The sequence below is a fragment of the Chionomys nivalis genome, chromosome 6 (genome assembly GCF_950005125.1).
Source record: "Chionomys nivalis chromosome 6, mChiNiv1.1, whole genome shotgun sequence".
NCBI classification, from domain to species: Eukaryota; Metazoa; Chordata; class Mammalia; order Rodentia; family Cricetidae; genus Chionomys; species Chionomys nivalis.
Window position 1 is genome coordinate 38,297,347 of NC_080091.1, and position 17,048 is coordinate 38,314,394.

The window sequence follows — 17,048 nt, forward strand, 5'->3', positions numbered from 1 at the left end:
TGAGTTCAGTTCCCACATGGTGGCTCACAACCATCTACAGTGGGATCTGGTGCTCTCTTCTGGCCTGCAGGGATACATTCAGGCAGAACACTTTATACGTAGTAAATAAATCTTTAAAAAAAATAAAAAAGACCTGCTGAACTCTAACTCCTGATCCTCCTGCCTCAGCCTCTTAAGTAATCCTGAGATTACAAGCAGCTCCCGTACCCAGTTTAAGATATAGTTCTCTCTTTTATTTAATTATTCATTTATTTATTTATCTATTTATTTATTTATTTTGGTTTTTTGAGACAGGGTTTCACTGTAGTTTTAGAGCCTGTCCTGGAACTAACTCTCGTAGACCAGGTTGGCCTTAAACTCATAGAGATCCACCTGTCTCTGCCTCCTGAGTGCTGGGATTAAAGGCGTGCGCCACCACCGCCTGGCCTGAATATAGTTCTCTCTTGATGATTTTTTTGTTTGTTTTTGGACAGAGTCTCAGGTCCCCTCCTGGCCTTGAACACGTGGGCCCCTTGCTTCTACCTCGTGCGGATGGCATGTGCCCTGGGCCTGGCTTGTACTTAGTTTTTCTGAGCCACTTGAAAGTTGTAGATGTAACATTCACCCTCAGTACATTTTGATACAATGCCCTCTTCTGCCCTGCTGACATATATGCAGTGAGAACACTGTATATATAATAAATTAATAAATATAAAAAAAAGTGTGCTCTTCCAAAGGACCAAGTTCCATTCCCAGTGTCCATGTTAAGGTGACTCAGCCACCTGTAACTTCAACTCCAGGTGATCCAATGCTTCTGGCCTCTGAGTATACCTGTGCATGTACACACAAAGCTTTTAAAAAGAAATGGAAAAAAATAAAACCATACAGTACAATTTTATGTCTGATACAGAGCCCAATGCAAAGTCACCTGTTTGATTTTTTTGTTGTTTTGTTTCTTTTTTTTAATTTTATTTTTACTGCATTGGTGTTTTGCCCGTATGTATGTCTGTGTGAAGGTGTTGGTTCCCTGGAACTGGAGTTACAGACAGTTCTGAACCACCATGTTGGTGGTGGGAATTGAACCTGGATCTTCTGGAAGAACAGTCAGTGCTCTCAACCACTGAGCCATCTCTTCAGCCCTGTTTTTCAAAGGCTTACTTATTTACTATGTATATAGTGTTCTACCTGCATTACCTGCATGCTAGAAAGGGCACTAGATCTCATTACCGATGGTTGTGAGTCACCATGTGGTTGCTGGGAATTGAACTCAGGACCTCTGGAAGAGCAGCCATTGCTCTTAACCTCTTAGCCATCTCTCCAGCCCCCCCTCCCCTTTTTGTTGTTTTTTAAGACAAGGTTTTTCTGTGTAACAGCCCTGGCTGTCCTGGAACTCACTGTGTAAACCAGGCTGGCCCTGAACTCAACAGAGGTACACCTGCCTCTGCCTCCCGAGTGCTGGGATTAAAGGCATGTGCCACCATCACCACCTGGCTAGTCACCTGTTTCTGATTATCTCATCCTGAAGGGCATTTTTTAAAAGGTGTATTTATTTTATATATATGTGCACTCTGTTCATGCACACAGAAGAGAAAATCAGATCCCATTACAGATGGTTGTGAGCCACCATGTGGGTGCTGGGAAATGAGCTCAGGTCCTCTGGAAGAGCAGCCAGTGCTCTTAACCTCTGAGCCATCTCTCCAGGTTATGAAGGGCATTTTTTTAAAAATTTATTTTAGAAAAATAAAAGTTGTCTTGTGATGGCGCCTTTAATCCCAGGACTCGGGAGGCAGAGGCAGGAGGACCTCTGTGAGTTCGAGGCCAGCCTGATCTACTAAGCAAGTTCCAGGAGATCCAGAGCTACACAGAGAAATCCTGCCTTTAAAACAAACAAACAAGGGCTGGAGAGATGGCTCAGAGGTTAAGAGCATTGCCTGCTCTACCAAAGGTCCTGAGTTCAATTCCCAGCAACCACATGGTGGCTCACAACCATCTGTAATGGGGTCTGGTGCCCTCTTCTGGCCAGCAGGTATACACACAGACAGAATATTGTATACATAATAAATAAATAAATAAATAAATATTTAAAAACAAACAAACAAACAAAATAGAGTGGGAGAATAGCACATTTATCCACTGGTTTCTCAAATCTAGTAGAAAGTGAAGGCCGAAGGTATAGGAGAGGTTCGCATTTCCGGTGGTACACTTGAGAAGGCAAGAGAAGATGGCATGCAGCCATAGTGAGGGTGACCTTTGACTGGAGCTTGGCCAGTTTGACTAGAGCTGGGGCAGGCAGATTTAGTTACCTGGTGCAGCCTGCAGAAAATTCTCGATTGCCTTTTTAAAATTATTTTTTTATGCATGTATGTGCGTGTGTGTGTTTACATGTACACATACATGTGTGTGTGGGTGCTCACAGAAGCCAGAGGGGCACCAGTTCTCCTAGAGCGGTAGTTACAAGTGGTTGTGAGACACCCAACATGGGTGCTGGCAGCTGAACTCCGGTCCTTTGCAAGAACCGTACTCCCTCTTAATCACTGACTCATATCTCTAGCCCCCTGCCTCATTTTTGGGGGGACTTGGAAGAATGGTATTTACCTAAGAGGAGGGAAGTAAGAAGTATAACAGATTTAGAAATAGATAAAAAGAATCTCTATATTCAAACTAGGGCATGAGTTATCTTTGCCTATATGTGAAACCTCATAGGTCCACATTTTGAATAATTTTAAGGGAATCCTGTTGTCCACTCTCACCTTTTACAGGCTCCCTTTCCTGAAATGTAAGAGAACGGCATCCCCAGTACCACTTCCAAGGAAAAGACAGACCTGCATTCATCGTAAACTTGGATTTACTATATATTACACCCAGGGTGTCATTTAGTTTCATTATTCCGTGTGTGTGTGTGTGTGTGTGTGTGTGTATAAATTTGTATGTATGTCTGTACATCATGTATTTGCCTGGCACCTCAGAGGACAGAAGAGGGTGACAGATTCTCTGGAGCTGGAGTTACAGATGGTTTTGAGCCACCTGTGGGTGCTGGAAACTGGATCTGAGTCCTCTGTAAGAGCAACAACCATTGAGCTATCTTTCTGTCCCTACCCCTACCCCATTATGCCTTTTTTAGCACAAAATTTTTATTATCTGTGGTTGCATGGAACTATCATAGAAATTGCACACAGCATAGCTGCTGACATCAGCATTTGTTCTATTGGATCCATTTCCTTCACAGCTCCCTAGCATCTATGTCTTCATCCCTTGTGTAGGTAGGCCAGCTCCATGTCTTCCCTCAGCCAAGTCACCAGGGCAGCTGAGCTCAGAAACTTCACCCTAAACCCATCATGTACTTGCTACTTTCTTCTCCTCCTCCCCCACCCCACCTCCTTGTAGCTCTGGCTGTCATGGAACTTGCTCTGCAGACTAGGCTTGCTGGAACTCAGAGATCCTCCTGAGTGGGTGCTGGGAGCACAGGAACTCAGAGATCCTCCTGAGTGGGGTGTGTGCTCCCCTACCTGGCTGAAAGTTACTTTTTTTTTTTTTTTTTTTTTTGGTTTTTCGAGACAGGGTTTCTCTGTGGCTTTGGAGCCTGTCCTGGAACTAGCTCTGTAGACCAGGCTGGTCTCGAACTCACAGAGATCCGCCTGCCTCTGCCTTCCGAGTGCTGGGATTAAAGGCGTGCGCCACCATCGCCCGGCTTGAAAGTTACTTTTTACAGCTTCTCTTTTTTGTTTGTAACTTCTTTGTTCCCCCAAGTTTGTTTTGTTTTCTTTGAGGCAGGATCTCACATAGCCCAGGCTGACCTCAAACCCACTGTGTGGCTGAGAATGACATTGATCTGGTCTTTTCAGGCATGGTCACGATGGCAAGAGCAGCTCCTAAATAGCCAGCAAGAAAGAGGGAAGGTGGTCACTGCTGTGCGACACCATCAGCGCTGGCAGAAGCAGAGATCTTTGAAGGCTTGGCTTCAGTACCTCCACATCTGCAGGGTAAAAAGATGGCAGAACGGTGAGTAGGAAGCGTGGGCTTCCAAGCCTGGTCTGGTTGGAGCAATCTCCCCACTGCCTGTGGCCCTCCATGAAGAGGAAACCGAATACCTTACACCACAATTTGAACAGCAGGAAATTTAGAAAAGTACATCACCCTTGGTTCTCATTTATTTCCTTTTGGCTTTCCCTCACATGCCTAACTTATATTCAAATAGTCTTAATGTATTGATTCTTTTATATTTAATTTCAAATGCTAACTTTTCATATTGTGATGGGTATGATCATATCTATAGTTTTTTATTGTGCTTGTTTTTACATTGTATTTCTTCTTTATCAAGAATGCCAGTTTTAATGATTACTTGTATTTTTAGAATGACTAGCCTTCTTTGTCTTATTAATACAGTGTTTATCATCTTTCTCTCTGTCAAATCCTGTGCCAATTACTTTCCCAGACATCCTGGGACGGTACAGGAAAAGGGACATACACAATAGAGGAGACATGGGAGAAAGGGCTATGTCAGGTGGGGTCGGGACAGCACCTTTGTATGTTGACAATGATGAGGCCACCTTTAGGCAAAAGAGCCCCCAGGTTTCTGGCGTACCCAGTGACGAGACTCCCCAAATAGACCCAGTTCAGCTCAGAGCCAACCATCCCAACTGTCAGGCCAGCCCTAATGAACCTGGCTGCTGCGCTGATGTCCCTTGAAATGGCACTGGTTTGGAAGCTGTAGCTAGCATGAGTAAGAGTGAGATCTGAGACCGCCAAACCAAGGCTCTCATTCTTCAGTGTCTCTGTTTGAGCAGCACTTCAGCTAGTGATTAACTTCATAGCTGAGTTCAGGAGTGGGTACATTTTCAGACAGACTATGTACCTTGTTTTACTTCTCTCTCTGTGGCTTGCTATGTAGCTGGCCCCTGGAGTCTTCCTCTCCTCTTCTTTCTTGCTCCTCGATCTTTTCTTCCCAGATTTCTTCTCCTTTTTATTCTCTCTGCCTGCTAGCTCTACTATCCTTTCTCCTGCCTTGCTATTGGCCATTCATTCTTTATTGGACCATCAGGTGTTTTAGCCAGGCAGAATAACACAACTTCACAGAGTTAAGCAAATGCAACATAAAAAAATGCAACACATCTTTGCATCATGAAACAAATGTTGCACAGCACAAACAAATGTAATGCATCTTTAACTACTATTTTACAACACACAGTGGCCTGGTATTGCTGACCACAGCTATGGTGGATCTGAAGCCACAGCTCCCACAAGGCCCTAACCCCAGGCTAACTGGCTCTGTCTCCATGTTTCTGATTTTAGACAAGGGGCTAAAAATGCGTTCCTTCTCCACATCTTACAGCCTCAGGGAAAGCCTTGGATCAGCCCAGCCCTCAACATATACTTGTATTATTTGAATTTGTCCTCCCTTATGCAAATACATATAATTTGTGTATTGAAATTTTTTATCTTGGTTTTTGGAGACAGGATCTCTCTGTGTAGCTCTGACTGTCCTGGAACTTGCTCTGTAGACCAGGCTGGCCTCGAACTCACAGAGATCCACCTACTTCTGCCACCTGAGAACTAGGACCATCACCATCCAGCATGATATTGAAATGTTCTTTAAAACATTTTAAGTTTAAATGAAAAGGAAAGAAAAAAATAAACATATTACAAGTTTGGCATGTGGGATTCTTATTGGTGCCATCATTGTGGTTTGGTTTCCCAAACAGTTTTAGGGTTAATAACACCTAGTGTTAAGGATTAGATCGACCCAAGGCTTTCCTTCTTGAAAACCAGGAATCTGCTTGGAATAAGACAACTTATGTAAGACCTCCTGACCACAGCTTTCCTGTTGTCTTTATCTTCTCATCTCCTGGCCTCCTCCCCTTAGGACCCTGTCACTGAGAACAGCCTGCTGGTCCAGGTCACCCTAGGAGCATGATCTGTGATGCTTTTTATAAGCAAGCTTGTTGAGTTTACACAGAAGCAAATCAAACACTGTACCCCTAGGTTAGGCGCTCAGGCTCTTGTCCAAGTGAATCCTATTTACCTCCTAGACTACCACCATTGGCTCATAGAGCATAGTGGAGCTAGCCCAGCTCCACAGCTGCCCAAGACTGGAGAGCAAAGGCTGTTAGGCTCTTCAGCATGATGGTCTTCAATCACAGCCTCAAACAACAGCCTACTTTGGAGGGCTCAGTTTACCAGCTGTCAGCTGATTAGTGTTGGAAGGACGTGTATCCGACAGCTAGGGTCAGTATGGCTGAAAGCTCAGGAGTCCTTTGCCAGCATAAAATCACTGGAGTGGTATGTTGTTTCCTTGGAGACTGAGCCTATCCAGAACCCTCTAAGTAGAGACAAAAATCAGACAGTATTTTTGAAAGTGTTGGTTATCATTCTTACATATCAGCAGCTAACTAGCAGCCTCTGCCCTTGGGGAGAAAATATATTTCTCCTGTTCAGGGATGGTACCGTCCACAATGGATTGGGCCCTCCTATACTAGCGAAAAAAAACAACAAAAAATAACCAGTGGCCACTCGGGAGGCAGAGGCAGGCGGATCTCTGTGAGTTTGAGACCAGCCTGGTCTACAAGAGCTAGTTCCAGGACAGGCTCCAAAACCACAGAGAAACCTTGTCTCGAAAAACCAAAAAAAAAAAAAAAAAAAAAACCAGTGGCGTCACAGACATGCCACAGTCCAGTTTGATGAGATAGTGAACCGATCTGTCTTCCCAGATGTGTGAAGTTGGCAACCAGGATTAGCCATCACACTTCCTATAACTGCAGCCCTTTTTTCTTGGAATGAGAAGTAATTCTAGAGGTTCAATAACCTTCTAGTGTCTAGACAACTCTTCTGTGTGTGGTGTTTGGGGTTGACCCAAGGAGCCTTGCATTTAAAGCACACACTTTCTCTCTGCTACATTGTCAACCTGTAATAAGGATTCTTCATGGGAGTGCTCTTGAATCCCTGCTCTTTGTCAATAGTAGGGTCCAGCCTTCGTGTCATTTCCCTGCTGTGGGGAGCAGTACCTAACTAGGAGTTATTTCTCTCTTGCAGAAATGGCTGCACAATTCCATCGTGTCACTGTGCTCCAGTTTCATTTCTGTGACTGGCAGTGGGCCTGGGAGTGGAGGCAGAGCTTGTCTGCCCACCAGGCCTTGGTGGAGAAACTGGCCCAGAAGATGGCCCTGCGGAGGGCCTTTGCACACTGGAAGCACTGTATCCTTTGCACTGGCCTGTTCATCATCCTGCTTCCCTCCTCCCCCAGAATGTCCACAGTGTGAGGATCTGGATACCTCAGCTACACATCCTTACATTTGTCCATCCAAGTCTTGATTCATGTTGAACTCCAACTTAAGTTCTTGTATTTGGTGTCTTGGGTAGGTTTCTGTTGCTGTGATAGACTTTATGACCAACAGCTAAGTGGAGAGGAAAGGGTTTGTTTCATCTGACAGCTCACAGTCCATCATGAAGAGAAGTTGGGGTAGAAACTGAAGGAGAGGAACGATGCTCACTGGTTTGCTCTGTAAGACTTGCTCAACCTTCTTCTTCTTCTTCTTCTTCTTCTTCTTCTTCTTCTTCTTCTTCTTCTTCTTCTTCTTCTTCTTCTTCTTCTTCTTCTTCTTCTTCTTCTTCTCCTTCTCCTTCTCCTTCTCCTTCTCCTTCTCCTTCTCCTTCTCCTTCTCCTCCTTCTCCTTCCTCTGCCTTCCAAGTGCTGGGATTAAAGGTGTGTGCCACCCCTACTTGGCCCTCAGCCTGCTTCTTAAACAACCCAGGACCACCTGCCCAGCATTGGCACCACTCACGGGCTGGGCCCTACCACATCAGTCATTAATCAAGAAAATGTCCCATAGACTTGCCTACAGGCTAATCTGATGGAGGTGTTTTCCCAGATAGAGTCCCTTTTCCCAAGTGATTCTGGCTGGGCCAAATTTACAGACAAACTAAGCACCTGAGGGAAACGAAAGACTCACAGCACTCCTTGTCCAGTGGGAAAAGAGATATGAAAATGGTCTTGACAGTGACAGAGGGCTTGACCCAGAACTATGCCTGTGTACCCAGCACTCAGGAACAGTGAGGCAGAAGGATCTTAAATCTAGACCAGCCTGACTGCACATCCAGACTCTATCTCTGACTTTTTTTGTTTTGTATTTTAAAGTAAAAAGCACCCAATGGTAGTGTCTCACACCTTTAATCCCAGCACTCGGGAGGCAGAGGTGGGTGGATCTCTGAGTTTGAGGCCTGGTCTACAGAGTGAGTTCCAGGACAGGCTCCAAAGCTGCCTGGAGAAACCCTCTCTCTAAAGAAACCAACAATAATAATAATAAAGTAAAAGATTTCTGGCCTCCCAGGAGGTTCAGGTAAGGAAGACACATCTGAACTGAATGTAAGTCCTAGGTGACCATAAATTTTGGCAGAGGCTGGGTATTTGCACAGGTTTACTGGTGAGGCATGATGGCACACACTTTGAATCTCAGCACTTGGGCAGAGGCAGGCAGATCTCTGAGTTTGAGCCCAACGTGGTCAACATAATGAGTTCCAGGCCAGCCAAGGCTACATAGTGAGAACCTGTCTCAGAAAAAAAAAATATGTGGTGAGTATGGCTCATGGGACAGTCATTGTGGTCTGGGGACCTCTCATAGAGCCCTGTGTGCCACACTCAGGGATTTACTCCTTATCCTGGGGAGTTTTCCATAAAAATCATTGCCCTTGAATTTGTGCTTTAGCCAAGATGTTCCTAGAACCAGTGAGATAGCTTGCTGCCGAGCCTCATAACCTGAGCTTGCGCCTTGGAGCCCACTTGGCAGAAGGAAAGAACAGATGGCTGCAAGTTGTCCTCTGGCCTTCACCGTGGCACATCCATGCATGCAAACACAGATGAATGTAATCTGACGTTTTGGGTTTTTTATTTATTTTTATCTTGTTTTGTTTTGTTTGGTTTTTAAGACAGGTTTTTTTTTTTTTTTTTTCTTTTCCTCTGTGTAGTTTTGTCTGTCCAGGAACTCACTCTGTAGACCAGGCTGACCTCGAACTCATAGAGATCCACCTGCCTCTGTCTCCCAAGTGCTGGGATTAAGGGCATGCGCGACACCTGCCGTACATGAAGTTTTTAAAAAGAGAATATGGGCCTGGATTAGAGGAGAGAGGCTGCCCAGAGAGCCCAGCTTTGTGAGGACTCATGTGAGGGACAAGTCAGGCGCTGGGCAGAAGAGAAGCAGGCCATGAGAGAGGTTCAGGAGCAGAGCACATGGGTTGTTTAGCTGAGTATGTGAGGATTACGAGACTAGAACAGATATGAAAATATCTAACGCTCCCAGCTCAATCATCTTACCGGACCATGATGCCAAACTATCAAGGCTGCTGGCTCGGTGATGATTCCAAATGGTTGTTGAACTTGGTGGCAGGTTACCTCAGACTCTGCCTTTCTTTGGATGGGTGTCAAGAGGGTGGAGGCATGACCTGGCTCTTTGTTAGCACTCCTCTGTGCTTTCCTGAATCGCCAGGAGGAGACAGGTGGTTATCAGCCTGCCTAGCAGGCCTGTTATGCTAGAACCTGCCCTTTAGGTGGCTCATAGGAAGCATTCTTATTGTGTCGGGCCAGGAGCCTTGTGAGACTGGAGGCCTTAACGGAATTCCTGCAGACATGCTGCTGCAGGCAGAAGGGGTTGCCCAGCATGCAGCGGCAGAAGAACACCACCGGCACTACCTCCTGGTAATAAGAGTACCAGGGTCTGGGGTAGCCGTGGTGGCATCCGCTTAGCACTCCCCTGATACTAGCCCCTGTGTGCAGCCAGTTCTGAGTGGCTGTAGTCTGTGTTCACATTTTGAAAAAGAGTCAGGGATGTGGAGTTGTTAAGGGACCTCAGAGGGGATATGATTCTGGGGCTTTACAGTCGGCCTCTTTTGAGTGGCAGAGACCCAATGTATAACACAGACAGAAGTCCTGATCCTAAGCCTGAATCAAGGTCTGGAGAGTTGGGTCCTGTCCTGTGGGCTGCCCCCACCTCAGGAGCTGGCCTTCGGAGACTTTAGGAGCCTCTGCTGCTCCACAGAACACAATTGGGAAATCCCTGACCCAATCCAGCCTCTTCCCTCTGGTGCTTTGCTTAGGTAGTGACAGAATAGGGAATGTGGACCCAAGGGTTCTGTCCTAGTGTCTTTTGTTTCTGTGATAAAATATCCCAGTAAGCAAGTCAGAGATGACAAGAATTCATGTAAGCACACAGTTGAAGGTACAGTCTGTCAAGGCAGCAGGAGCTTAAAACAGCTGGTTAAGTTGCTCAGCTGCCTTTCTCTGTGCGTGCAGCCCTGGATCCCAGCCAGGAGTGAGGTGGGTCTGCACACTTCTGCGAACCGGTCCTTAGTAGGCGGGGCCAGAGGCCTGATCCCACCGGGTCCTAGCTGCCAAGAAGTTGACAATGGGTACCTTTCATCACAGACTCAGTTTATTCTGACAAGCCACATTTATAGTTATGCAAATGAATATACACATTAACTCTAGGGGGTTCCCAAGTCTGGGACTAACAGCATAGGTGCCATACCCACCCAGTGTTCAACCTTTTTAGAATTATTTTTCCTATGGATCATGGGGAGTCAGTCTCCTGTTCAGAGGTAACTGAACAGAGGGCGTGTTTTTGTGTGAAGCCAGTATTACTGAGAGCTAGGTATGTTCGGTTCTATTAGGTGCAAGGTAGAGAAACTCCAGAGAAAGGGAGTGGTCCTGAACCGTAGAGGCTTCCGATGCTGCTTTCCTTGTTCACACGTCTGCAGACATTGATTCTTCTTTTCAATCCGTGTCATTTCTGTGTGCAGCATTCTTGCTTCAGAGCCTTAAAAGATAACGTGACCCAGGCCCGTCTCTGGCGAATAAGAAGGAACCTTGCTCACCAGCTGCGTGATACTACGGTGAGACTTGCCCCTCCCAGACAGGGCCTTGCTGTGTGGTTAGCTCAGGCCAGCCTCAAACTCGAACTGGTCTTGAGTTCACAGTACTCCGGAGTCCTGTAATTATATGTGTGTACTACTGTGCATGGCACTTCATTTAAACTTTAGACTCCAAAATAGCAATGCCTATTTTCTTTGTTAATCTGCATCTGCTAATAGAGAAATTCGTTTTAGCCTTTTTTAGGGCTCCCCACTCACCCCACCTCACTTCAGTCTACTAAGAAAATCAGTACTTGCCAGGTAGTGGTGGCACATGCCTTTGATCCCCATACTCAGGAGGCAGAGGCAGGTGGACCTCTGAGAGTTCAAGGCCAGCTTGGTCTACAAAGTGAGTTCCAGGATAGACAGCACTGCACAGAAAAACTGTCTCAAAAAACAAAACAAACAAACAAACAAAAATGAAAGGAAGGAAGGAAGGAGAGGAGAGGAGAGGAGAGGAGAGAGAGAGAGAGAGAGAGAGAGAGAGAGAGAGAGAGAGAAAATCAGTACTCGGCCCAGATGATTAGGCTTTTCACCCTGTCCAGAGCACCCCAGGTAATATAAACTGCTGAGCCCTGTGTGTGTTCACCAAGGGCAATAACTCTCTTCGTTGGTTTTGTTTCTAGGTGTAGGTTTCTTCCTTTTTTTTTTTTTTAATGATTAAGCACATAGTAAAACAGAAATAACTAGTATAATGGTCTGTATACTGCTTAGACTCAGTATTCATTAATATTTGCTTCAAATTTTCTTCCAAACAATTTCTTTTTTTCTTTTTTTTTTTTTTTTGGTTTTTCGAGACAGGGTTTCTCTGTGGTTTTGGAGCCTGTCCTGGAAGTAGCTCTGTAGACCAGGCTGGCCTCGAACTCACAGAGATCCTCCTGCCTCTGCCTCCCAAGTGCTGGGATTAAAGGAGTGTGCCACCACCGCCTGGCAAACAATTTCAAAGTAAGTTATAAAAACACTTAAATACTTCAGCATGCATCAACCCCAAACAAGCAATTTTTTTAGATACCACAGATCTTTATAATTTCTAACAAAATTAACCGCAGTCTTCTACTGCCATCCAGGTCATTTTCAGATTTCCACAATTGTCCCTCAGATTGTCTTTTCACTTTAGGATTCAGTCAGGGCTCACGTGGTACATTAACAAATACTCATTACTCATTTGTCTGTCTGAAGACAGCCTTTCCGTATAACCTGGAACTGTCTCCATTTTCCATCTTCCTGCCCTCCCTCCTCTGCCACGGGAACCCATGACTGTGCTTCCATGGTCTTGTCTCCTCAGCACCAAATCTAGAGCAACATTCTCCAAAGCTAGAGTTTCAGGCTGTTGTGAGCCACCTGATATCGGTGCTAGGAACCAAACTCTGGTCTTTTAAAACATCAGCAAGAACCTTAACTGCTGAGTTGTCTCTCCAGTCCCTGGTTCTTATGTTTTTGAATTGTAGCAACACACATAATGAAAGTTGTAATTTTTTTTTTTTTTTTTCGAGACAGGGTTTTTCTGTGGTTTTGGAGCCTGTCCTGGAACTAGCTCTTGTAAACCAGGCTGGTCTCGAACTCCCAGAGATCCGCCTGCCTCTGCCTCCCGAGTGCTGGGATTAAAGGCGTGCGCCACCACGCCCAGCTTAGTTGTTTTTATTATATCCTCATTCTCAATATGTCTGTTCTTTTTTGTTTTTGTTGTTGTTGTTGTTTTGATTTTTTATTTTTGAGACAGTGTTTCTCTGTGTAACAGCCCTGGCTGTCCTGGAACTTGCTCTGTAGGCTAGACTCACAGAGACCTGCCTGCCTCTGTCTGCCGAGTGCTGGGATTAAAAGTATGTGCTACCATGCCTAGCTTGTTGTTTCCTTTTTTATATCACTTAATTTTCCTGTATCTGTGTAGTTCTTATAAATGAGACAGTAGACCTAGAGGGTTAGACATGGAAGTTAAACACTTTGAAAGCAACTTCCTAAGCGCCAATATGTAAGGAGTTTTATTTTTTATTATTTTTTTAAAGATTTATTTATTATGTATACAACATTCTGCCTCCATGTATGCCTGCATCCCAGAAGAGGGTGACAGATCTCATTACAGATGGTTGTGAGCCACCATGTGGTTGCTGGGAATTGAACTCACGACTGTAGTGGGGAGCTGCTGGCTGTGTTCATGCCACCCCAGCTCCCGGTCGCATGGCTAGCTTATGACCCAAAATAACAACACACAAACTCTATTCATTTAAACACTGCTTGGCCCATTTCTGTTCATGTGTGTAGCACCCCAAGGTGCGTTTACCGGGAAGATTCTAGCCTACGTCCATCCTGGGTCAGAGCTTCATCGTGTCTGCCTCTGAGAGGAGAGCATGGCGTCTGTCTCTCAGAGGAGCTGCCCTATATCTTAGCTCACTTCCTCTTCCTCCCAGCATTCTATTCTGTCTACTCCACCCACCTAAGGGATGGCCTATCAAATGGGCCAAGTTTATTGACAAATGACCTTCCTCCATCACACAACCTCTGGAAGAGCAGCCAGTGCTCTTATCCTCTGAGCCATCTCTCCAGCCCAAGAATTTTAATTTTTAAAATGACTTTGAAAAATGGTATTACAGGGCCTGAGAGATGCCTCAGAGATTAAAAGCACTGGCTGTTTCTTCAGAGGTCCTGAGTTCAATTCCCAGCAACCACATGGTGGCTCATAACCGTCAATCATGGAATCTGGTGTCCTCTTCTGGTGTTTGAGCATACTTGCAGGCAGAACACTGCATACATAATAAATAGAGATTCATTTAAAATAAAAAAAATGGTACTGTCTGCTGAGCAGCATAGTACAGTGTCTATAATCATAGCGCTTGAGAGATGGAGACAAGGGAATCATGTGTTTAAGCCTGGGCTACATAATGAGATCCTGTTTCCAAAAAAAAAAAAAAAAAAAAAATTCTTCTATAACACCCAGATTTGTTTTCATGTGGCTGTCTACTTGAAGAGCCATTTATACTAGCCCAGAGCCTGGCTCCCTCGGCCAGCAGTGTGACTGGGCTGCTCCCTGTGGGGTCACAGTGTGCTGGGGGGTGGCACTTACACTCAGAGGCCTCCTCCCACTTCTCACTATGATACACTTGTTTTCTTCCTGTCATTCTGCAGCTGCTTCGCAGGTTCTGGAACCTCTGGCAGTGTCAACTTGAGCAGAGGGAAGAGAGAATGCAGCTTTCCTCACTGCTTGCAGGCTGGACCCACTACAGGTAGGAGCTCAGCTCAGCCGTGGGCTCTCTAGGGACCCCGGGCAATTCTGACAGGGTTTTCCAGGAGGAAGTGACTACTCTGGCATGAGTTAGCTTCTCAACTCAGAAAGGCCTTTTAGCCAGGTGTGGACTAGGCCCCTAATCTTAGTACTCATGAGACAGCAACAGGTGGATTTCTGTGTGTTCAAGACCAGTTTGGTCTACATAGCAGGATTTAGGGCAGTCAGGGATGCACAGTGAGACCTGTGTGTACTTTTGCTTGCATCTTCTCTTGTGCACAGGACTGTCACCTAGAACAAAACAAAAAACAAACAAGCATGCAAACAAACAAAAAACGTAAGGGGTTTGTTTATCTTTGTGAAGTTCACACTATAAAGTAATGGCTCCTGGGTGTGGTTGCTTTTCGCAGGTCACGTGGGAGGTGAGATGATGCAATTTGCACTGGATCTTGTCCACCTCTGTATTTGATCACTACCACTGCCTCCATTCTTCTGCAGGCCTTTGGTACTTGTCCATTGTGACTGGTGATGTAGCTCAGTGCAAAGTGCTTGCTTAGCATAGGCAAGGTGAGTTTGAGCTCCTGCACTGCAGCGAAAGATTTTTAATGTTAAAGGTCAGGTTAGGATGATATTTGGGGCTAGGTCTTCCTGGAAATAAGGAATATCCTTGATTGTTTAGAGCCAGTCATTCTGTTAAATACATCTTTTTATTTTATTATTTTTGTTTTTTAAGACAGGGTTTCCCTATGTAGCCATGGCTATCCTGGAACTTGCTCTGTAGATCAGACTAGCCTTGAACTCACAGAGATCCACCTGCCTGTGCCTCCTGAGTGCTAGGATTAAAGAAGTGTGCTGCCTCTGCCTAATAAATACATTTATTTTTAAGTAAATATCTATGGAGAAAAATTAAAAATATATAGAAATGGAAATAAAAGTTGTGAGGCTGTCTTCCTCCAGCCCCTTAGCCCGGACTCTTGCTGCAGAGACGTTCATCATGTTAAGTAATGTCTCGACCTTCACCTCCAGTGTTATTAGTGTAACTTGCAGCTACTGGTCCAATTTTTTTTTTCTTTTTACTATTTATTTACTTATTGTTTTAGGGATCCAGCCCAGCACTTTTCACATGCTAAGCATGTGTTCTACCACAAAACTGTATCCCCAGCTTCAGAGCATATCTTTAATGAGTCAATAAGAATCCTAATATTTGGGGAGCTGGAGAGATGGCTCAGAGGTTAAGAGCATTGCCTGCTCTTCCAAAGGTCCTGAGTTCAATTCCCAGCAACCACATGGTGGCTCACAACCATCTGTAGAGGGGTCTGGTGCCCTCGTCTGGCCTGCAGGCATACACAGAGACAGAATATTGTATACATAATAAATAAATAAATAAATAAATATTTTTTAAAAAAGAATCCTAATATTTGGGACTGGAGAGATGGCTCAGTACTGGAGAGCACTGGCTGCTTTTCCAGAGGACCTAGATCAGTTCCCAGAATGTACATGGTGGCTACAACCATCTGTAACTCTAGTTCCAGGGGACCCAGTGCTCTGTATGGGCACCAGACACACGTGGTGCACATACATACATGCAGGTAAACACTTACACACATAAGACTTATCTCTCTCTCTTTTTTCTGCGCTGGGATTGAACCTAGTTCCTCATACATGCTAGGCAAGGTCTCCACCACTGAGATACATCTATGGCCTGTGGTTTTAAAAGTACACATAAAATTTAAAAAGACAAAAAAAAAAAAGCCTGACTCAGAGTTGTCATTATTCTAAGTCCTGGCATACAAGGCCAAGCATGCATCATCGCATTCAGTACCTCTGTGTGCCGAGAGTCCTGACAAACCCTCAAGGGTGCTGTGACAGGAGTCCTCTCTTAAGTCCCAGACACACTGTGCTTGGTGGTCTAATTAGGTTCCCAGTGAGCTGCCAGGGGTTAGAGTGTAGTTCAGCAGTGGGTACTTGCTTGGCATAGGTGAAGTCCTGCAAAAAATCAACGAAACAGACCTCAAGAAAATGCTGGAAGTTTAAAACCAGCCAAAGCCCAAGGTCAGGAGACGATGACTTCATGTTAGTAAGTTCTTCACTTTCCTCTCTCCGAGGATGTAACCAGTAAGCAGTAAGCCCTGGGGTGCCCTGAACCCTCAGGAAGTAACTGTACCTAGAAGCAGCTGCCTTATAAACAGTATACTCTTACAGCTCGACACCTGACAGTACGCAGTTCTCTGGTTTTCTTGTGTTTTCTTCCAGGATGACAGTCCTACGCAAGTGTGTCAGAGTGTGGTTACGACATGTGCACCAGAGAAGATGCCTGCAGGTACAGAGCACACCAAAGCAGGCAGTTCAGCACCTACTAATGGGATTTTCTGACTTTGGGAAGATGCTTGGGAAAGGCTATGCCAGGAGACCTGGTTCTGCTTTTGGGGTTACTGTATTTGGAGGGAACTGTAAAACCATGGAGTTGTTTCCTCCAGCCCAAGTCCCATTCCTTCATTGCTGGAAGACATAGACGCTGTTAGGGGTAAGGAGTGGCTCCTCCCAGGCTTTTACGTCTTCACTCACTTCCCTTTGTTTTATGTACCCACCTGTCCCATTCCCCTAACGCTGGTATTATGGAGTGTGCCACCCTGCCTGCCCCCCACGGAAGAGATGCCTACTGCATACCTGCTTTGCCTTAGACTGTGCTTTTATTAAGGGTATAGTAGAATTCTTGCTCCTCAGCCATAAGCTAGGGTAGCAGGGAAGTGTGACTTGCAGGTCATTTCGGACAGTTGGGCACAGGTGTCTGGAATGCTAAATGAAGACTTTGTAAAAAATGTGTGTGAGTTGGGCAGTGGTGGTGCACACCTTTAATCCCAGCTCTTCAGAGGCACAGGCAGGCGTATCTCTGTGAGTTCGAGGCTAGCTTGGTCTACAAAGTGAGATGTTGGTGCATTTGATGATGATCCGTCCTTGG

The 17,048-nt window shown here is 45.3% G+C and overlaps 1 protein-coding gene across 5 annotated transcripts in view; it reads left to right on the forward strand.

Annotated features, from left to right (window-relative positions):
• Sfi1 (SFI1 centrin binding protein) overlaps window positions 1-17,048 on the forward strand; it is a 68,595-nt gene that overhangs the window by 34,172 nt on the left and 17,375 nt on the right. For 4 of the 5 annotated variants that reach the window (XM_057771162.1, XM_057771163.1, XM_057771164.1 and 1 more), the window contains 6 exons: window positions 3,822-3,978; window positions 7,006-7,167; window positions 9,591-9,661; window positions 10,762-10,854; window positions 13,993-14,090; window positions 16,343-16,409. In XM_057771162.1, coding sequence (XP_057627145.1) covers window positions 3,822-3,978; window positions 7,006-7,167; window positions 9,591-9,661; window positions 10,762-10,854; window positions 13,993-14,090; window positions 16,343-16,409 — 648 coding nt within the window. Of the gene's footprint in view, window positions 1-3,821; window positions 3,979-7,005; window positions 7,168-9,590; window positions 9,662-10,761; window positions 10,855-13,992; window positions 14,091-16,313; window positions 16,410-17,048 lie in introns of those variants that run through there. The other variant, XM_057771166.1, reaches the window with a different exon arrangement.